This window comes from Pseudopipra pipra, chromosome 7, assembly GCF_036250125.1.
Source record: "Pseudopipra pipra isolate bDixPip1 chromosome 7, bDixPip1.hap1, whole genome shotgun sequence".
Taxonomy (NCBI): domain Eukaryota; kingdom Metazoa; phylum Chordata; class Aves; order Passeriformes; family Pipridae; genus Pseudopipra; species Pseudopipra pipra.
Window position 1 is genome coordinate 39,828,409 of NC_087555.1, and position 21,438 is coordinate 39,849,846.

A 21,438-nucleotide genomic window follows, 5' to 3' on the forward strand; every position below is an offset into this window, starting at 1 on the left:
TCAGATTTAAGAGAGATTGCAGTTTTCCCAGAGAAACAGCCCAAGCACTGCCCAGAGCCCAGCATTAGAATTTAGAGTTTGTGCTCCCAGCACCTTTTCACCTCTGCTGGACTGGCTTGGTTTATCTCTGTGTGAGAAAGAGCTGGTGACAAGGCATCTCTCTGATTTGGTTCAGACAGTGGAGAACTGTGTGTGCACCCTGAGGAACCTTTCCTACCGCCTGGAGCTGGAGGTGCCCCAGGCGCGGCTGCTGGGGATCAATGAGCTGGATGACTTGCTGGGAAAGGAGTCCCCCAGCAAAGACTCGGAGCCAAGCTGCTGGGGGAAAAAAAAAAAGAAGAAAAAAAAAACTTCCCAGGAGGATCAGGTTTGCGTTTTCCTTGTACTACAAATGCCTCAGATGGGGTTTGGCTCATGGTGGGGGAGGATGTATCTTGGTGAAAATGATCCTATGCTGAATAAAAATGGAGGTTTTGTGTTGCTACAAATCTGTGTTCCTTTCTCAGTGGGACGGAGTTGGCCCTATCCCAGGATTTTCCAAGTCTCCTAAAGGGGTGGAGATGCTCTGGCACCCATCGGTGGTGAAGCCGTACCTGACACTTCTGGCAGAGAGCTCCAACCCAGCCACTCTGGAGGGCTCTGCAGGATCTCTCCAGAACCTCTCTGCAGGCAACTGGAAGGTATGGGAATTCTTCCTCCTCTTCCTCTCCTTGTACTCTGGTTGCTTTTTCTAATAAGATCTTGGAGTGTGTTTGGGGGGAATATGCAATTTTCTCACATGCACCTGAGCGTTCCCCTCTTGTCTGTGCGTTAGTGCTCATGTGCTGCAGTCATGTTTCCACAGTGAAAAGCTGTGGAAAGGGGAGGGAGCAGGAAGAGCCATATGGAAACTGGCCTTGAAATTGGTACCAGAAAAGGCTTCCTTCTATCACATAGTGAGTCAAAATAATCTTCTGGTGTCTTCTAGCTCTGAGTTCTGGTGGGAAGGTGCTGTTGAAATAAGACCAGCACAAAAAAATTTGCCTTTTTCCCTATTTCATTATTTATTTCCATACATTCTGGCCATTGCATACAATATGCTACAAAAGCAACACATGAGAACACTTTATTGATGTCATGTTTTTGTCATGGAGAGAGTGAAAAACACAGCAAACATAAGCTGCTTCCTTTGCTTGCAGCAAGCCAACTAAGCCTTTTTATGTTTGACCAATATAAAACTGGTCTTAAAAAAACCCCCAAACCTACCAAACAAAACCCAGACCACTCTGTTCCCTTTTCAGTGTTGGTCATCTATTCAGGTATTTTATCTCTTTTTTATTTCCTTTGTAAGAGGAATGAGTGAAAAATGGCAGAGAGACAGCTCTTTATACTCCCAGAAGAGGCACACACTGAACATGTCACCTTTTGTTGCCATGTCCCCCCAGGCCGAGGTGCTGTGGGGGCTCTGGGGGCTGTGGGGTGACGGGGCTCTCTGTCAGTTCGCAGCCTACATCCGCGCCGCCGTCAGGAAGGAGAAGGGGCTGCCCATCCTCGTGGAGCTGCTGAGGATGGACAATGACAGAGTGGTGTCCTCTGTGGCAACTGCCCTGAGGAACATGGCGCTGGATGTGCGGAACAAGGAGCTCATCGGTACGTACAGACCGCCCTGGGGAGAGCACCAGCACCACCGTGGCCTGGGGAAAGCCAGGGATGAGATTGCACTGATGGGAACAGCACAGTGCATGTTACTGTGTCACAGAGATGAATCCTTGTGACAGCAGCAGCTTTTCAGAGCAGTGTTGCCATATTAGTTTGCCACTGGCCGCCTCTGATGGATGGGAGTCACCTCAGCTCAGCCCAACTGGACAGGAAACCCTCAGTGCCAAATGGGATGGAAACGTAGCTGAGCTTCCTTGGAGCTCAGCACCCACCTTTTTGGGGGGTTTGGGTCCCTCACATGCTCTCAGGGGTGGGACAGCTCTGGTGCCAGTACAGCAGTGCTTTGTTTAACAGTATTGCACAGAGAGAGAGGGAAGAAATCCTCTTCTGGTAAAGTATGTCCAGGAAAACCCAGATATAGTGCAGTATGTGTGCCTTTGCTGAACTAAGTCATCAACAGGGCTGCTTGCTAGAACTTTCTGTTTCTCAGTTGTCAGTTCTAACATTTAACACTTTAAGCATTCATCTGTGCCTTTCTCATCTAGCATTGAAAACACCTCAAACAACATCTTTCCTGCCTTGATGAGGAACCTCAGTCTGTTACTGTTGAATGTGCCTCAGCCTCAGGCTGCTGTGGCTTCAGTGACCCCTGCTAATACATGGCATGATGTAAAAAAGTCTCTGTTTCAGAAGCATTTGCTGTGTGTAGACTTGTGGGACAGGGATATAACAACTGTTTATACAGATAGGAGGATCATTATTCTCAAAAAGAGAAATGCAGGTGGACAGAACTTTATTATCTGTTTCTGAAGCTTCTCCATCTGGGACGTTCAGAGCATGTTTTCCTGCACTGCAGGCATTGCACACACGGGGAATTACTAAAGAGAGACTCCTGTTCTGTAGCACCAGCCCTGTGTGGGTCAAACTCAGGTGATACTCTCTTGTCAGGATGTTTCTTCCATTCCTGGCAGAACTTTTCAGTTCAGGAATGTTCCTCCACCTATTCCCTCTCCCAGTCAAAGCTGTAACTGAAAGAATTTCTGGCTTCCAGATACACTCTGAATCTGATCTCTGTATAAAACACATCACCTGTGCTAGAAATCCTTTTTAGGAGCCTCTCTGCCTGTGTGGGGCAGGAGCAGTGGGCTCCCGTGGTCACACTGAAGGAAGTGAGACATGAGGACTCCAGCAAATAACAATATATGTTGGAATATGCAGCATGTGGGTGAGCTTGCTAAAGGAATGGCACTGGTAGGGTGCTGCTGCAGACAGCATTGTGGGGATGGTTTTCCAGGGGATTTCCTTTTGCCTGCAGATTTCCTTTTGGGTACTTTTTTCCCCTTGTGCACATTACACAAACACATAGTGAATGGCTTTCTGCAAAGCTTCTTCATCATTCACTGTTCTGTACAAATACACATCTTCAATAAAATCAATCAATCATTCAATTAACAGCTAAACAGGGAAAAACCAAACCTTATCTTTAGTTCTGTCCCTTGTCTGCAGCTTATCCCTGGCATCAGTCAGCAGCTGGAGATTGACAGAGCTGAGCTCTGACAGGTAACAAATAAGGCAAAAAGAACATCCAAAAGAAAGAATTCCCAGTTAATGTAAAGATTCCTTTAACCCTCCCACAGATGAAGCTGAGGAATGTGCACCGCTCTGTCAAGTAGCCAAATGTTTTTCCTTGAACAATTCTGCTTTCTCCAAATAATCCTTTTTTACAAATACTCCCGTTTTAATGCAAAATTCACCCAAATCTTCGTTGGCGAAGCCTAGCCATGAATGCAAAATTCAGCTTCTCACACTTCTAAGCTAAAAGGAAAAAAAATTGAAAAATTGATCTTCGGTCTCTCTTGACCCTGTGTAAAATGTGGATTCTTGGCAGGGTTTGATCCTGCGCTGCCTCTCCCTGCCCTCAGCTGCCGTTCTGTGCCATTTCCAGGCTGCAGTCCCAGCCCGTGCTTGACCCGTTTCTCTGGGGGTTGCAGGTAAATACGCCATGCGGGACCTGGTGAACCGGCTGCCGGGCGGGACGGGGCCGAGCGTGCTGTCGGACGAGACGGTGGCCGCCATCTGCTGCGCCCTGCACGAGGTCACCAGCAAGAACATGGAGAACGCCAAGGCCCTGGCCGACACCGGCGGCATCGAGAAGCTGGTCAACATCACCAAGGGGAGAGGGGACAGGCGAGTGGCTGCAACGCTCATCCCTCAACTGGCTCTGTTTCCGTTTGAAATGCTTAAGAATGCGGGAAATTTTTTTTGAGTGAAAAAAAGATCTGCTTTTGCAGTCTGGGTCTGAGGAGCTGACAGTTGGAATGACACTGGGAGGGGGGGCAGCCGGTGCCGCTGTGCTCTGCAGGGTGTTCTCCATCCAAGGCTTCTGGAGGCTTCTACAGCTGCCCAGAGTAAGCGTGGTCATGGGGCCTCTTCAGGGTAAATGAGTTAAACTGCCCCTTCTTAAACACCTACAAGATTAATGGAACACTTGGAGCTTTTCCAAGTCACACTGTGTGGGCACCTTTGTCAGGATGTTTCCAGCAGCTGTTCATTGTATCTGGTGCAGCCCTTTGGTCCGTGGAAAGAGAATGTGGCCGGGGGGATCCCCTGGAACAGCATTGCCAGGCCAGTGCTGGCTGAGGGGGCTGGCTCTGCCCACTGTGCCAGCCCTGGGCTCCAGGGGCTGTGAGCCGAGTTCTGTGCTGGCATCGTGGTGGTGTAGAGGGAATGAAGCCTGTGAGAGCAGGACAGCCAAGGAACAGGAGCCTGTGGTGGGGCAGCAGGAGGCCCCAGGGACCCCATAGCTGTGGGGTGGGGCAGTAGGAGGCCCCAGGGACCCCATAGCTGTGGGGTGGGGCAGTAGGAGGCCCCAGGGACCCCATAGCTGTGGGGTGGGGCAGTAGGAGGCCCCAGGGACCCCATAGCTGTGGGGTGGGGCAGCAGGAGGCCCCAGGGACCCCATAGCTGTGGGATGGGGCAGCAGGAGGCCCCAGGGACCCCATAGCTGTGGGCTGTGCTCAGTGTCACTGTGCTCCATCTCAGCAGGGCTCCTGCACAGACCAGGCTGTCACCTGTCCTCCCATGGGTAGTGGGACACTGGTGGTACAGTCAGCCCTGCGTGCTGTTCCCAGATTGGATCAGATGGTAAAGGAGAGGAAGGGATCTCTTCTCAGAGATGTGGGTCAGTGTGAATTAACCACACCAGGTTTTTAGCACAGTCTGTCTCACCAGGAGCTAGGCTGTTTTGAGGATTCCCAGTTTATATCACTTTCCATGTCCAAGGGACAAGGCTCATTCCAGCTGCAGGTGTGGGTGCAGTGATCCGTTCTGTGACCTCACTGCTCTGTGGGGGCAATGTGTGAAGTTGCATCTGCACTTACATTTATGAGGCAATGAAGTTTAAACTAAGCAAATTTAAGATCTTGTGAACATACTCAGTACCTACTCAGTGATTAACTCTATCAACTGCATTTTTTCAGTGTTTTCTTCCAAAAACTGTATTTGGATGGATCCAGTGACAGACAGAGACATGTTTACCACAGATGTCCATGCTGTGGCATTTAATGTCTGATCACTACTGCAGTACCATTCCCAGCTTACTCCATTTCTCTATGAAAAGATACCCTGGGTTTATTTTTAATAATAGCTGCAGCAACTTTCCTTGTCTTGCTCTTGAGAGTGAATAAAGTGTTTTCCCAACCAAAGTTTCCAGCAGTGCAGCACGGAACCGAGAACACAGACTCACTGTGAGGATGCCTGGAGACTTTTAATAGCAGCTCTCTTTTATTTTTTATTCTTTTTCTGCTATTAGGAGTTTTGTACAGTGATTTAAAGTCTAAAGTCTCCATTTTTATGGAATGCACTTCACAGAATGTTTCTTTAATGATTTTTATTCTTGCAGACACTGACAGTAGCTATTTCAACCCCTCTCTCTGTGTTTCTCGTGTGGGTGACCTGAAGGGAACATTCCAGGCTGGAGAGGGTTGATCTCCAGGCTGGGCCATGCTCACACTGGTGGTGCAGGGCCGGCCTGGCCCCACAGCAGCAGGGTGGGGCCGTTATGGAGCTCAGAACACTGTTCTGCTGCAGTGGAATTCCATGGCTTTCTCACACTGCAACACTTTTCCCTTGCCCAGGTCCTCACTGAAGGTTGTCAAGGCAGCGGCCCAGGTCCTGAACACGCTGTGGCAGTACCGAGACCTCCGGAGCATTTACAAAAAGGTAAAGTACACAGTCAGCCTACACGGGAAAATGGTGCCACAAAAACTCCTCGTTTATTTATAACTCGCCATTTATTTTGATTTTTTTCTTTTTGCCACTCCACAGGATGGGTGGAATCAAAGTCACTTTATTACACCAGTATCAACACTGGAGAGAGAGAGATTCAAATCCCACCCTTCTCTATCCACAGGCAATCAGCAGATGTCACCTGTCATGCAGTCAGGTCAGTCAGGGAGGGCGAAGGGGACCTGCTTTCCATGTTTTTAACTCAAAGAGCCTCTCTGGTTGCTACTAATTCCATCTAAAACATGGAGGTCAGGCTGTCTCCCCTTGGTGCTTGAGCCCAGTACTTCAGGTGCTCTGGGTGTTCCTGGGCTGTTCCCGCACAGTGAGATCCTCAGCGTGCACAGCTGGACGTTGGTGCCAACCACTGCCCTCTCCAGAGCTGCTCCCCCTGCGCTGTGTGGGCACCGTGGACGTGGGTACCTGACAGCAGAAACAGCGACAGACCCACAGGAGGAGCCCGTTGTCATTCCCAATTATGTCATGTCCCATTAGGATGAGCAACCAAATACAAAAATGTTACTTTTCTGACTCCTCCTCGTTTATTTCTCGCCTTTGTTCCTTTAGCGCCTTCAGTGCTATTTACATCTTCCCGAGGGCTGGTACAAAACCTACCTGAAGCCTTCTATTTTGTCTTCCTTTCGCATTTTATTTTATCCCATTTACTCTTCTCAAGACTCTCTAGAGCAGATCTCTGTTAATACAGAGAAATACCCACCTACCATGGCTGCTAAAATCAGTGGCTAGTTCCTACAGTACTCTTGTTCAATTACTTCTTTACGTAAAAGTAACAGCCCTCACACATTCCTTCTTGACATGGTTGACTTGAAAAACAAGGGCTCCATGAGGGATTTATTTTCCTCCAAGAAGTAAACTATAGTGTCTTTTATGCCAGAGTTCCTCTCAACCACCAAGGAAGCAAGTACGGCGTAGGCTCAGGGAACTGACTGGATTCTACCCAAGTGTAAAAGGAGATTCCGATACCGTCACATTCCTATCTGGGCACTTTCTCTCCCCGGATACACCAGCAGAACAACTGTGTTACTCCAGTTCTTTTAATGGCAAGTAGGAAGTAGATGAGCAGCTCTAACATGATATTGAGAGGCTGTTGTACTTCAAAGACAACTTAGTAAAAACTCCTCATAGGAAGTGTTGCTTTCCTGCTTGACAAGGCCAAGGGGAGGCAGTGGAAGTTGTCACCAGGGTGGTTCACCCAGGAACAGCTGTGACTGTTCTGTCCTTTCCCACCTCCCAAGTTGTGAACCCTCGTGGCAGGAAGGGGTGAGGAAGGCTGGGTGTGTGAAAGGCGTCTGTTTCTCCTGAGAACCTCTCTTTTCCCACCAGTTGGCAGCACGTCCTCGTCCCCAGCTCTGCTGGGGATCAGGGAGCCCCGGCCGGAGTACGACAGGACACACCCCTCTCTGCAGTATTACAGTAGCCAGGGCGATGTCATGGCACATAAGGACATCTACACTGGTAAGGGACCAGCTGGGACTGGGAACTGCACTGGGAAAGGCTCCCTGGGGGAGGAGTTCAGTCACAGGCACTTCCAGTAGTGGGCTGGTTGTACCAACTGTTGTATTTGGTGCTGTGGCACAGGGCAGGGTGTCACCTGGCTCTGCTGATCTCTGTAAAACTGCACTGGGACCAGAGTAGATCCCTTTGCATACTGGGAGGTGAGAGGTGGTTGGAATTCTTATTTTTATTTCAAGTACTATTACAGAAAATTGTTTTATTCACATTATATGATGATGTTATAAATTATAACGTGCAGTTGTATATTATAACATTATATTACTAAATTATACCAAAAGATCAGAATCTTTTCTCTGATATCTCTTTTCCTTCTCACTGTGTGACACAAGTTGCACACCAGTAGATGATTGTCTCTAAGGAGAAGGAAATGCCTTGTTTTAAACATTATGAATCTGTAAAACAAAAACCAGCAAGATAAAAAAGCCTCTTGGCTTCACTGTAACTGCTGCTGAGGGACAACATTTGCCTTTATTCTGTTATTACATTATATATATATCTACATTAGTAGATGCTAAAATCTGCAGATTTAATTGTTTGAGTGCTACATAATAGGCAAAACAGAAGCCAATAGACTTAAGAGGTGGAAGAATAAAGACTGAAGTTTATCCCTAAACTGTTTTCTGCCAGGTTCCAGCAAAGCTTCCCCAATTTACATCAGTTCCTATTCCTCACCAGCGAGAGAACAGAACCGACGGCTGCAGGTGAGCTGGAGCTGCCCAGGCTCAGCAGGGGCTGTGGCTCTGGGCACTGCCCTGTCCCAGCCCCGGGGCCGCTGCGCCTGCTCCCTTACGAGTTCTCACGGCGGGGTCCGAGACCTCTGCTCTGATTTGATTTGGGCTTGGGGGGTTCGCAGGTATGGTCAGGTTCTGTACCTCCTACACCTGCGCTCTGAAGTTGTGCTCCCTTCCCAGGGGTGTGGGAGGAGACATGCAGCAGGCTCAGGGAAATGTACCACTTCCTTGGGCACATTTCATGGAGGTTTGAGACCTGTGTTACTGTCACTGGTAGAGCTGCACTTGGGAAAGGTTCTTTACAATGTGTGTGAGTTTGAGAAACAAGTATTTTCTCTGTTGATTATACCTTGAAAGCTTATTTTTCTATCATTTTGCCAGCAGCATCAGCAATTATACTACAGCCAAGAAGATACCACCAGGAAAAACTACGATGCCTACCGGTTGTACCTGCAGTCCCCACACAGCTACGAGGACCCCTACTTCGACGACCGAGTTCACTTTCCTGCTGCTTCAGATTACACAACACAGTATGGACTGAAATCAACCACCAATTATGTAGACTTTTATTCCACCAGACGATCTTCTTACCGAGCAGAACAGTACCCGGGCTCCCCTGACTCCTGGGTGTAGCACCAGAGAGAACAACCCAGCGTGGTTCTCGTCTGGCTCGAGAAGGACTGGAACAGCCCTGAGTGGCTTTGGTTATGAAATGCGAAAGTGAAAGACAAGAAGGAACAAGGAAGATTTGTTTTGGGGTTTTTTTGAGAGAGGAATTGTCAGGAGGAAAACTGGCAGGGACGGTTTTGCTCTGTTTAGGTGTTAGGTATCATTACTTGTAGCTCCTGTAGTCTGGTGAGGGTGTGGGCGATGTGATGAAAGGTTTGAGAATTGAGTACAATGAATTTGGAAAGTGTGTAGGTCAGAGCAAATTAAAGCTGATTTTTTTTTATGTGAATAAAAGTCTTGGTCTGATAGTTTGTACAGAAAAGCTCCGCCGGCTGCCCCTGTGTCCTCGCTATTACTAAATGTCAGGATTGTATGCTGCCGCGTCGTGTACATTCCGCGTGCGTGTAAATATGGAAACGCCACCTCGGTCTCAAGTGCCATCCATTTGTAATGCAGTGTGTCATTGGAAAAGGAATCTGAAACAGTGCACAAAAAGAAATCCAAGAGAAAAAAAGCCCAAACTTTAAAAAATGAATAGTGTCATTTTGAAGCACAAAGTCCGGTCCAGTACATCCACACCTCTCCCATTCCCTGCCTATTTCATAAGGAACTTCACTGCCATTTTCTATGCACATGGAATAACAATAAATATGGAAGTCTCATCCATGGAAAGCTGTTCCCTGTTCATTTTTTTCTTATTATTTTCTGTGTGTGATATTCAGAAACAAATACCATGAATTCTAATTGTATGTTTTTCAGCAGGTTAAATATATCAAAGCATTTAGGCCATTTCCCCAGCTCTCTCCAGTGGAAATGTGTCAGGCTGGCAGCCCAAAGTGCTAAATCCTGCACCTTCCTACTGGGATTTGTGTTTTTATTTTTGATATGGGCAATCCAAGGTACTTCAGAACTGAAGCCTGTTTTCTTTCCATCACTCAACTCCTCCCTTTCTTCTCCCCAGGGAAATGAAGGTCCTCTTGCTGTCATAGAAATTACAGTCTCCATTTTGACTACATTCTGTTGGGTTTCTTTCCAATAAAAATGTTTGATTATTTAAGTACCTAAATCACAAGCTCTCCTGGTTCTGAACAGTCTGTTACCTCTATGCTGTCTGTAACCACCATTATTGCTCCCCATCACTGCACTTCCCTTGGGTTCCCAGTGTTTCCAGTATCCTGATGGCACCAGTGACACGAGAGCAGGTAAGCAGAACAGCTCCAGGTTTGGGTGACATGGCAGATTCACTATTTCTATTAAAATAGGTCCTGCTAAGGACTAAGCATTTGCTCTTCCACTGTGAACTCTGACACTGCAAATATTTCAAAATAGACTCTTTCCCTATAGCAAAAGGATGTAGTAATTCAAAGAATGATGATGTCGTGTGCTAAAGGATGTTGCCAATGAGCATGCTCTGACTGCACACTAAATCTTCAGTGACGTGGCTCATGCAAACAATGAAGACAACAGTTTCTCGTCTGTTTGAAAAAAAAATGCAGAGAGTGAAACTGAAAAAGAAAATTGAGGAATTAATCACATCTCAGCTCTACAGGGGGATGCGAGGACAAGCGTGGGAACATGAACACTTTATGGAGTTTTAAAAGGAGAATGCAACAGTTTCTTCAGAGATACCATCCTATGCACCTGCCCGTTCCGTTGCTGAACACTGCCATTCATCCATCAGACTAAGGGTCTGGTTCTCCTTCCACGTTCAAAGCATTTCTTTCTGCTCAAACCACATGAAGAGTTGATTCAACTCCCACACTATACCTAAAGATATGGGGGCTGCCCCCACAGCATGAAGGTGGGCAAGTTACCTTGTCAGCTGAAACGTGAGGTGCTGCTCACAGCCCTTCCAAACACATTTTCCAGCTCACTGACATCCCTCCAAGGATTATCCCGCCATCACACCTGTTTCAGGAAGCTGCTATTCCAATGGCACTTACTCCAGTAAGTGCCAACTTATAACCCCCCCACCAAGAAAAAGGTACATTTCTTGTTCACAAACAGGTCCACTATGAAGTTCTGACTGTCATGTGCCTCTAGTGGCTCATCACTCTGACATAAAAAGTTGCTTTTCTGTGCTTGTGTAGAAAAAATCAACAGATTTTCTACAGTGATTGGAGCTGGCCAGCTCCGAGGAGTGCAACAGCACACGACACGTACAAACTGCAAGATACTAAAAGATATTTTTCTTTCCTTTGCTTCCCACCATTTGACTCCTTTCTGAAGGTGAAGGTTTAAAGCCATGATAAACGGGAACAAAATGCAGGGGATTCTCGTGTTTAACTCTGAGGAAACAAATGCTGCTGTTATGATATGACAGAAATCATTAAATCTGTGCAATGTTTCCATGCAGCTCAGGGTGCTGCAACTGAATTCTTTAGAATTGATTCGCTTATTCCATTACCCAGTGATACTTTTTTAAACAAGGACACTTAGGTGGATAAAACACATGATGACAAAGCTATATCTTTTTAGTCCTTCTGTGAAAAAAAATTGACTCTATAGCTAAAATTATCCAGTAAGGTTCTTCTCCTTAATGATATTACCCTTTACCTTTCAGCACCATCACACAGTGCCTGGACAATTCTTTGTCTCTTGTACTCTGCAAAACAACTGGCATCCAGATCAGAACCAGGTCTTGAACTTGTCAGGTCTCCTACAAGAAACAGGTAAGTTTTACAGATGTAAATCCTACAGATTTTGTCAGACACATAATATAAGCACTAGTGAACAATTATATCCATACAAACCCACTGACAATATGGCTGCCTTCACTAATTGGTCTTTTCATGCTTTAGACACTTAACAATAATGTTCTCTCTAACAGTATAAATTTTGTGCTGAACTACTATGAGCAGAAAATAAAACCCAGGGAGGGGGAATTAAAGCATGTGTTAATAAAAAACAAGCCATATACCTGCACCAGAATTTTTGTTGTCTCCATCAGGCTCCTGCAGCATCTAAATCCAGCTGTGTTGATTCAATTGAAAAAGGTATTGCCTGTCTGTCACTGAACTTAAGAAAACAGCATTCAATTACCAGGTGTAAAATTACTATCAGTTTATGCCAGTAGCCACAATCTAGTAATTCTGACGTTTGAAAACAAGCAATACTGGAGATAAGATGGATAAGGGAAAATACTGCAGAGTCATGAGCAATAGATTTTTAAGGACAGAGAGAGCTGAATTCAAACATGACACATGAGGAAGGTATTCCATATGTCTTTGTGCTGAGTGCTTGGTTTAGATGTGGACTATGCCTGGTGTATAATTATGCTAATAGCTGTTAGCCAGATTAGATCAGACAGTCTGCTTGGGAGCATGTTGATTCTTGATCCTGCCAAGTGACTTCTCAGACTTTGCAATCAGGTAATAACCTGCCTGTAGAATGTAGATTCTAAAGGAGGAATTGTCAGGAAAGATGAAGAGTTCCAGAGCACTGAGAGCACCACTCAGGAAAATTTCCTTTGACTTTTGTCTCTTTATTACAGTTAAAATCCTGTATCTGCCCCCAGGCTTTCCTACATCTGCCTAGGTGGAAGGAAACACATTCTGAAAATACATAGAACCATTATAATATAAATTCCATTCTTAATTCAGCCATTCACAGACTACTACCATTAAAAGAAATCTATCCCCAGCATCAGGTGAACACCTCTGAAGTCTGATATTTATGTGATCAGGAAATGGGACTGAGGGTGGCAGGAACAGCAAAAGATTTCAGCTGCACTATCCCATGGTCCCAGAAGGATGGTTCTCTCACTCATTCCTCTCACCCAGACGAACCAGTCTAATAATTTCTAATAAATGAAAGCATTACATAAAATCAGGCTTACAAATCTCATCTGGTGCTGTGGCATTGTTGAGGCAGTGCCAAGGGCTGCCTGTCAAGAATGAGGTGCTCCAACAAGTACTGTGTAGATATCATTTCCATTCACAGCAGCTTCTGGTTTAAAGATAGTAACCAGTGACAGAGGTATTGAAGTCAAGAGGGCAGAAGAAAAATAAAAAAGAAATTGGAAACTGTATTTAATATTGTAAGAAATCCACGACATGAACTTACGATTTCTCATTTAAACCAAGTTCCCATGCTTTTCCCAGGAATTCCAATGGCACTAAACCTTGTCATTACTAATGCTTTGGGCAGCACACCAAAGCTGTGTTACATGACTGCCTTGTGTGGTAAGTAATGAAACTGCACCTCTCCAATCCAAACAGCTCAGGTAAATAAACTGGAAAATCAGTATTTTTCTGCTGAGGCAGAGTGACATGAATATGAAAATCCCTTACTACTGACCAAGTCCTTCAGGATAGGCTTCTTTTGTTATCCCTCCTGCAGATCACTTTATCTGAAAGAATTTATTTCCCCAATCAAAATTGCCATCATGCACTTCAGGCTAAATGCTTATGGGCAGAGACATGCAGCTCTATTGACTTTAATATTTGCAAAGTAAGTTGCTTTTCTAGGGAGGAAATTGCTGCATTGCAAAGCTATTTCCTGCCTCATACACACAGAATTAAATATCAGATAGATCTGGTTTAGACTGGATGTCCTTTCACTTTTCCTGCTCCAAAAATCCAACAGAAGTTCCCCATGAAGGTGGTTGACGTGCTGTAAATCCCTACCAGTTTCTTACTCACTCTTCTCTTTCACGTTTTTTACTTCATGCAAGGGAAATATTGTACAATCACACATGAATAATCTGCTTGAGCCACCAATGCTGGGAAATTTTTACCTGAAACCTACTACAACTAATGATACGTATTTTCTATATTAAGCAACAAAGAAAAATAACGGAAGTCTCTCAGTTCACAGCAGTTTTGGATGCCATTCTCATTGGTATCAAATTTTATCATTGATGATAAAAATATATGTTGCAAATGTATGTTTAACACAAATGTCATTTTATGGACATTCTGTATTAATGAAGGGTGAAATTATGGTGCTGCTGAAGACAACGAGACTTCATTGTGGCCAAAGAGTTAATTTTATATCACAGCTTTTCAAAGAACAGATGAAATTCAGGCTACATTTTCTGAATGACAAAATTGGAGCTTTTGGCTGAAGTGATTAAATACATTATAATTAAAATGTTATGACAGGTGGCTTTTTTTTTAATAAATTCTGTGAAACATTTATACAGGTTAAGTAGTATAACTCCTAAGTTTGACGGGTTTGTTAAAGGCTACATTGTTGTAGTTTTGGAGTGTGACAGTAAGTGATTACAGGCCTGGAAACAAAGGGGGGCTTGACAGTTTTTTTTTGCTATGTAACTCCTCACGGCAGAGAGAAATCTCTGTGTCTAACAGTGCCCTGGGCTGGATTTCAGAGTAAAGCCTCTCACTAGTAGGCTGCATGTGTTTTCTGCAGCACTGAGAGTGTTTTGAAACTGTCTCTTATTCTAAGGGGTTCTTTCTCCTACGTTAACAACAAGAGCTTGTGAGTATCACCGTACAGTTTTGTGTTATTGCCTACAGATTAAGCTGCTTCTTTAAGCACCCAGGGCAACAATCAGTACTTAAGTCAGTTTTGTACACTGAAATGCAAGGAGACTTGCTTAAATTACTGAAGAATTTTATAATAAATTAATTGGATCTTTCATATGTCTTGTTCAAACTAACGAAGTTCAGCCTTTGTACTCCAAAGGATTTGGAAAACCTACTGACCACGCTTTATAACGTTAATGTGGCTTCGCCCAGCAGCTTTGTTGCTGTCCTTTCTTGGCACTTAAATCCTTCCTGCTCATGCTGTTTCTCTCCTGTATTTATGACATGATAGGTGATTGATATGTATCTTAGCTATTGTATCTTAGGTGATTGATATGTATCTTAGCTATTGTATCTTAGCCAAAAATACAATTTCAGTAAGGTATAGGCAGCAGGATCACCAAGATAAAGATCTTTGAATGTGGATTGTATGAGTAATGCATTAGTAATAAAAGATGGTAAAATCATAAAATAATACAGAAATAGGATGGTGAAATAAAAAACTAATGTAGAAATAGGAAGTATTGTGAGGTATTTTTAATGTTTACAAGTTTTGAGCAGATTCTTAAGAAAAAAGGGAAGGAGAATCATTTTGATAACTGATGTAGAAAAAACAAGGTCTTTGTTAGTATGTAATGACCAGAAGACTCAAACTGCTTATGATGATATCTTAGGGCCTTAAAACAGATAGAAAAAAATAATTTTTATTGCCTTTGTTGTGTAAAACATCAATCTTTGTTACTTTTTTTTTTTAACGAGGGCATGTGAATGCCGTGTTTTGCTTCTGTCTCAAGTAGACACTAATGATTGAAGAGGGGAAGATTTACCTCACTGAATCAAGACCTTTGAATCCACAGCAATAATTTTAAAAGTCACCACCCCTCACTCTCCTCACCGCGCTCAGTCCCCACCGCCCCTCACTCATCGCGCCTCACCACCCTCACCACCCTCACGGCCCCTCATCGCGCCTCACCACCCTCACGGCCCCTCACGGCCCCTCACTCATCGCGCCTCACCACCCTCACGGCCGCTCACTGCCCCTCACTCATCGCGCCTCACCACCCTCACCACCCTCACGGCCCCTCATCGCGCCTCACCACCCTCACGGCTGCTCACTGCCCCTCACTCATCGCGCCTCACCACCCTCACCACCCTCACGGCTGCTCACTGCCCCTCACTCATCGCGCCTCACCACCCTCACGGCCCCTCACGGCCCCTCACGGCCGCTCACTGCCCCTCGGCCAACGCCCCTCACCGCCCTTCCCGTCCCTCACCGCCCTTCCCGCCCCTCACCGCCCTCAGGGCCGCGCCCCGCCCCGCCGAGCCGCGCACGGCGCTGCCGCCCGGATCGGTGTGCGGTTCCCGGCGCTGCCGCCCGGATCGGTGTGCGGTTCCCGGCGCTGCCGCCCGGATCGGTGTGCGGTTCCCGGCGCTGCCGCCCGGATCGGTGTGCGGTTCCCGGCGCTGCCGCCCGGATCGGTGTGCGGTTCCCGGCGGTTCGCGGCGCTCCCGGGCCCCGGTGCGCCGTTCCCGGTCCCGCCATGGCGCGGAGGAGGCGCGTCCCTCCCGCAGGTAGGGGCCGGGGTCGCTCCGGGGGCAGTGTGAGGGGCTCTCCCACCGCTCCGTCCTGGACAGACGCGGCTCCTCCGCGGGGAGCAGCGGCCGTGCGGGAACGGGGTGGCGGAGGCGGGTCCGTAGTGCGCGGCCCGCTCGCCCCGGCAGGTCCCGCACCCGCCTCGTCTCTGGCGCACTCGGTGTGCGGGAGCGGGGCTGCGCCCCTCGGGGATCGGGAGCGACGGGGACAGAACGGGCGTCCTGCTATAGTGAAATACCTGTTTAGGGTGCCAGCCCTATTCCTCGCCTCCTGTCGTAACGTGAAAAACTTCCTCTCCCCCCTCCGGTGGCACTCTGAGGGAGCCGTCGAGCACGGCCGCCTGCTCCCGCCGCCGCGCTGCCGGTGCGAGGGTTGTGTGGAGTAGTAGCGGGTTGTAAGGGGGCTGTAGCGAGTGTTTAAGCGCACGGCAGGGTTTTTGAGGAGCCTGTAGGTGCGGACAGCGTGTGAGCAGCCCCTGGGCCAGGCCGGCAGCCGTGTGGAGCACACGAGTGCGTGCGCTGTGTCCCGCCTGCCTGGGCACGGCGGAGCTGCTGCGGGCTCACCTGTGGGGCTGAGGGACACCCTTAGAGCTGCTGCGGGCTCACCTGTGGGGCTGAGGGACAGGCGCTGCAGAGACACCCTTAGAGCTGCTGCAGGCTCACCTGTGGGGCTGAGGGACAGCCCTTAGAGCTGCTGCGGGCTCACCTGTGGGGCTGAGGGACACCCTTAGAGCTGCTGCGGGCTCACCTGTGGGGCTGAGGGACAGCCCTTAGAGCTGCTGCAGGCTCACCTGTGGGGCTGAGGGACAGCCCTTAGAGCTGCTGCAGGCTCACCTGTGGGGCTGAAGGACAGCCCTTAGAGCTGCTGCAGGCTCACCTGTGGGGCTGAGGGACAGGCGCTGCAGAGACACCCTTAGAGCTGCTGCGGGCTCACCTGTGGGGCTGAGGGACAGGCGCTGCAGGACAGCCCTTAGGGCTGAGGGACACTCACCACACGCACTGAGCCAGCTGGGTTCCCCCGGTGTATTTAGGAGCACTTAAGTGTCTGAAGAGCACAGGCCTGGCTTGTACATCTCACTGTACCCCTAAGGTGTGTTTTGTTTTCTTGAAAGTACTTTTTGTTCACTTTGGGGGCTTTAAGCATACTTTTACGTGAATTTATGATATAAGTAGTTTTCTCAGGCTCCCTTTCCTGGATTTCTGTGTGTGGCAGGGGCGGTTGGGCCGTACCTGAAAGGGCCTTTACGCCACTGCAGTCAGTGACCTGGGGCAGGTACGGCCTTCCTGGGTTTCCATCACACTAAACTGCAGCTTGGAGTCTGCAAGTAAGTCTTTGTGAGGCGTATCTGTGACTGCAGTGGGGACAGCTCTGGCAGAGGAGTCAGTGATTTGAACCATGCATGTAGTGAGCAAGGCGGTTCAAGTGGGCACCTTTATTCTGACGGGGATTCAGCTGAGCTCAGTGCCTTAGTTTTCAGTGGGCTTTATTTAGTCTGGGTGTGTTGGGTTTGGTTTTGTGTTGTGGGGTTTTTGTTTTTTGATTTGGGGTTTGGGGTTTTTCTTTGGTAGGGGGCATAAAGGGGGATGTTCCTTCTTAACTTTCTTTTTTTACTTTAAAAATACATGTTGTTCTAAATATGGAAATTAGTAAAGATTTGGCACTTAACTGTTAGATTACACGGCTAACAGGGCACTTATGAATATCTAAAAGTTGAACTCCATATCAAAACTTTGACATAGCTTTCCCTTGCTTTGAAAAACAAATTACAAAACAGCTGTGTAGTACATCCCAGAACTTAAAATATCCTCCTGAAGAGGGAGAAAGGGTTTCTTTCAAGAGAATATTTTAGATAACTTTGTTCAGAATTGAATTTTCACACATGCCTCAGAACTTAAATTGTTATTGTTAGGTTGCCTGTAGTTTAATTAGTGCTAATTGATTTTGTGATTGGCAGATATCTTAATAAAATATAATTAAACATGTTGGAACACAAGTAGTATGCAGCTGGTTCTTATCTACATTACTTTTTCTAGAATACCTCGAACTAATCATGAAATCTTTATTGCTGTTAGTGATATTGTTCAAAAAGCTGAAAGTGTTTAGATATTGGTTTGGTTTTCTTTTTTATATTTAAAATACAAATCTCAGATGTAATAGTTTCTGGGGAAGAATGCATGTAACATAGTGAGGTGTTAAGATTTAGTATAGTTAGCAGTGACTGAAACCCCTCTGATTTCTTGATTATGGTATCTGGAAGTTGATTCAAGTCTGCCATGGCACAGAACTCTGGAGCCTTTGCTGGATCTCTGTGGCTCCTCCTGGGTGTGCATGTGTACAAGTGAAGCATGGAGTTACTGGTTAACAGTTGTCTGGGATAAAAGTATTCTTTTGTTCTCTATGTAATTTTGTAGATATCTTTGCTTAAATTGTACTTTCTTCTTGCAGTTAAAGCTGGAGGTATGAGAGTGTCTAAAAAGCAAGAAAACGGACCTGTTGAAAAGAACACTAAACCTGCAGGAAAAGAAAAGTCAAGGTACTGCAGTGCAGAGCCTGCTCCCCTCTGCCCCAGAGTTAAAGTTCTAGGGTAATGGCTTTTGAACAGAAAGAAAACTCTTAGTTTCGAGGAGCTTAATTCTTAAATTAACTTGTGCAAAATATAGATAAAAGGCAACTTTGAATTAAGTATCAACTTAAAAAAAAAAAGCAAAACAAAACAACAAAACAAGTTCAAAACCCAAGGACAGTGCCTTGCAATGAAAGGCAAAGGCTGAGTCTCATCCTTATTGTCATGTGTTATGGAAGAGAAATTAAAACAAAGTGTTGCCTACCTATGCCTAATAAAGAAATGGTCAAACAGTTTCCAGTGAAATCAGAATGAATTCTAGGCTATCCACATTGTGAAGGAAATTAAACCTACATTGCCCACCCCTAACAAAGAGTCTGTTATGTCCTGTATAGGCTGTAGCCCATATTTCAATCTGAAATGTAATTTGGCTTTCTCTGTTTGCTACTTCATAAGGGTAATCAAGCTGTTTTGCCCCAAAAATGAAGGCATGGTTCCACTTTCGAATAAAGTAGCAGTGATGGGTTGATGTCATCATTAAAACAAATATTTTTCTTACACCTTTTTCAAACACAGACTGAACATTTTTCTAAAATATATGCACTTTTCTTAAATGTCACTTAACAAAAAGTTAAGTTGACTAATATAGGAATATGAGGGTATAATTTGAATGACTTGTGGTGTTCCTGAAGTTTTGACTGATTGTGGGGTTTTTTTGGAATTAGCAGCTTTTTATTTTCACTTACTGCCAGTTGTCTGGGTGTAATTTTGCTGCTGTCTTTTTTGTAGTTGTAGTTACCTGATGGAATAAGCAGATCTTGAATAACTTGTATTTGTCAGTGTAGTAAACTGTTGATTGCTGAATTGCAATGGCAGTAGGGAATGTCTTGCCTGATCCACAGAACCATTAACTTAACTAAAGCAGTCTCTGCTTTTTCAGGAGTCACATTTACAGTATCTGGTTTTCATAATGATTTTCTCTACTCCATTTTAAGCTACAGAGGTGTCAGTGGATATAATGATATCACCAGGAGAATGTGCAATCCAAAGTGCTTTCTGTTGTTCAGCTAAATTATTTCATATCCACAGATTGTTTATTTGTGGAATACTGGTAACATGGTGGTCTTCATTAGAATATGGAGAAATTAATGGGATAATCTTGTGAAAAAAGTTCTTGCTTGACAAATAGCTGCTGTGAAAGAAAACACTCCCTAAAAGCAGCAGGTGAATTTTTTTCATGGGTCTGGGTTGGAATCAAGAAAATGACAAACTTGGATTTTGTAGTTCAGGATATTAGTGCTCAGCTTCTGTGAAGCTACTCCACAGTGTACAAAAAAAAAAAATCCTTTTTGAGATATTTGATGATATTTCATGTACAGATTTTTGAATAAAACAGCCTGTAACACAGATTTTGTGGTGTTCAATGAAAAAGCATGCCTTTTCTGATATTATATCATCTTTAATGTGATTAAAGGATTTAACTCCAAGACCTAAATTTCTATTGCAAAATATTTTGTATTAAGTCTGAAAACCGAAGTGACAAAGTGTTTCTGTGAGATGGAAATGCTAAATACTTTTTTCTTCTGCTTTACAGTGCTATTGTCAGTTTTTCAAAACCTCAGAACATGGGTGTCTTGGTAACAGAAGCACTGAGCAAAGTAAGTAACTCTGGAAGAACAAGTCAGGGGTTCTCTGTAAAGCTAAACATTCCAAAAAGTGAATTGTCCTTAAGCTGCTGTCATCTGGCAGTTGCAGGTTTGTCACCTGCCACTAAATGTTGTTGAAATCATCTGTTTCTGTAGTGGTTGTGTGGCTGGGGTGCTCCGTGTGTGAAAAGGACCTGCCCTCTTTGTGCTGGTGGGGCAGACGTGCACCCACGCTTTGCCAGGGCCCATTTCACACAGCTCTCTGATTCCTGTGGCAATCTGCAGAGCTGGCAGTCACCATCTCCTTCTTAGACACTTGCAGTCTTCAGATTCTGAAGTATCCAAGAGTTTCTCATCCCTTGAGCTCAGTAAAACATGAGTTGCATCATTTCAACACGAGCCTTTCATCAACAGATGTGTTTATAGCTTTAGTCTGTAGATCTTGATTTTTGGCTCAGACTTATTTAAGAAGAACAGATTCAGCTGATCTGTTTCTTTCCCCCTTGTCCCCACCTCCTCTGTTCTGGCCTACCATTTCCTTCTCCTGCTGGTTTCCAGAATCTCATACAGGAAGCTTCCTCAGTAGTTTAGAAAGTGATAGTTGGATACTGCAATGGTGATGATTTTGAATCTGGGAAAATGAGAATTTGAATCAACTCACTGTTAACTCTGAAATATTGATTATTTGCTGGGCTTTCCTTATCTTGGCAGCTGATTTTATGAACTTCTAAGAAAGGGAAAAAAAATAAAAGTTTACTGAAGACAGTCAGACTAATATCACTTTGAAAACAGAAATATAACTAAATGTACTGAATCACCATGAGTTTTATGTATTGATCGCTTGAAATTTTGTGGATTTAAGTTTTACTGCTGTTTTTAAACTGCATGATGAAGTTTAGGAAGAGAATAATTGAAAAACTGTTCTATCACAACCTTTTTCTCCCTCGTTTAATGTTACAGATGAGCCACAAAATTCATGCAGCAACATTACAAGTGGCTCACCAAAAGCCACAGCCTACCTTGGAGAAGTTCATACTGCCTCAAAGAATTTACATTATTCAGCAGCCACGGAAGTGTTAAGATACTCGTTAAAATATTCGTTTACTTAAAAGTGAGTTCCTATTTTATATAGCACTTAGTACACTGTGGTGAAATGCTCAAAAGCTGTATGCCTTGTATCTTGCTATGTTTCTGTTACTGACAATAAAACATTAGAAGAGTTACTAAATGTACTCAGGATTTATTGCAATATCATGGCTTCTGTCTAACCTGGTGTTTCTAGTGTGTA

At 45.3% G+C, this 21,438-nt stretch overlaps 2 protein-coding genes and 1 long non-coding RNA gene across 16 annotated transcripts in view; 2 read left to right on the forward strand and 1 right to left on the reverse strand.

Moving 5' to 3' along the window:
- PKP4 (plakophilin 4) overlaps positions 1 to 11,549 on the forward strand; it is a 76,306-nt gene extending 64,757 nt beyond the window's left edge. For 7 of the 12 annotated variants that reach the window (XM_064661802.1, XM_064661808.1, XM_064661800.1 and 4 more), the window contains 9 exons: positions 176 to 367; positions 507 to 680; positions 1,479 to 1,629; positions 3,630 to 3,825; positions 5,775 to 5,859; positions 5,965 to 6,082; positions 7,267 to 7,398; positions 8,086 to 8,159; positions 8,571 to 9,530. In XM_064661802.1, coding sequence (XP_064517872.1) covers positions 176 to 367; positions 507 to 680; positions 1,479 to 1,629; positions 3,630 to 3,825; positions 5,775 to 5,859; positions 5,965 to 6,082; positions 7,267 to 7,398; positions 8,086 to 8,159; positions 8,571 to 8,822 — 1,374 coding nt within the window. In that variant the 3' untranslated portion in view covers positions 8,823 to 9,530. Of the gene's footprint in view, positions 1 to 175; positions 368 to 506; positions 681 to 1,478; positions 1,630 to 3,629; positions 3,826 to 5,774; positions 5,860 to 5,964; positions 6,454 to 6,817; positions 6,978 to 7,266; positions 7,399 to 8,085; positions 8,160 to 8,570; positions 9,531 to 11,421 lie in introns of those variants that run through there. The other 5 variants (XM_064661801.1, XM_064661803.1, XM_064661804.1 and 2 more) reach the window with 4 other exon arrangements.
- On the reverse strand, positions 7,610 to 12,962 carry LOC135417521 (uncharacterized). 3 transcript variants are annotated; one of them, XR_010432080.1, is made up of 3 exons: positions 12,697 to 12,962; positions 11,779 to 11,871; positions 7,610 to 11,517 (listed from the first exon to the last, which is right to left on the reverse strand). It is a non-coding gene; the product is annotated as an uncharacterized LOC135417521 (long non-coding RNA). The 3 variants fall into 3 exon arrangements; XR_010432079.1 differs by having other exon boundaries at positions 11,779 to 11,876; XR_010432078.1 differs by having other exon boundaries at positions 11,779 to 12,962.
- Positions 12,963 to 15,530: 2,568 nt separating this feature from the next.
- On the forward strand, positions 15,531 to 21,378 carry DAPL1 (death associated protein like 1). Its single transcript, XM_064661839.1, has 4 exons — positions 15,531 to 15,919; positions 18,387 to 18,474; positions 20,099 to 20,162; positions 21,111 to 21,378. Exons 1-4 carry the CDS (start codon positions 15,889 to 15,891, stop codon positions 21,228 to 21,230), a joined length of 303 nt encoding a protein of 100 aa, XP_064517909.1. The 5' UTR covers positions 15,531 to 15,888; the 3' UTR covers positions 21,231 to 21,378.
- Positions 21,379 to 21,438: the final 60 nt, after the last annotated feature.

Excerpts from the sequence above, each read along its gene's own strand:
- DAPL1 (XM_064661839.1), top strand. The coding sequence starts at position 15,889 with ATGGCGCGGAGGAGGCGCGTCCCTCCCGCAG. Across the intron at positions 15,920-18,386 it reads GAGGCGCGTCCCTCCCGCAG|TTAAAGCTGGAGGTATGAGA; the intron begins GTAGGGGCCGGG and ends TTCTTCTTGCAG. Across the intron at positions 18,475-20,098 it reads GCAGGAAAAGAAAAGTCAAG|TGCTATTGTCAGTTTTTCAA; the intron begins GTACTGCAGTGC and ends TCTGCTTTACAG.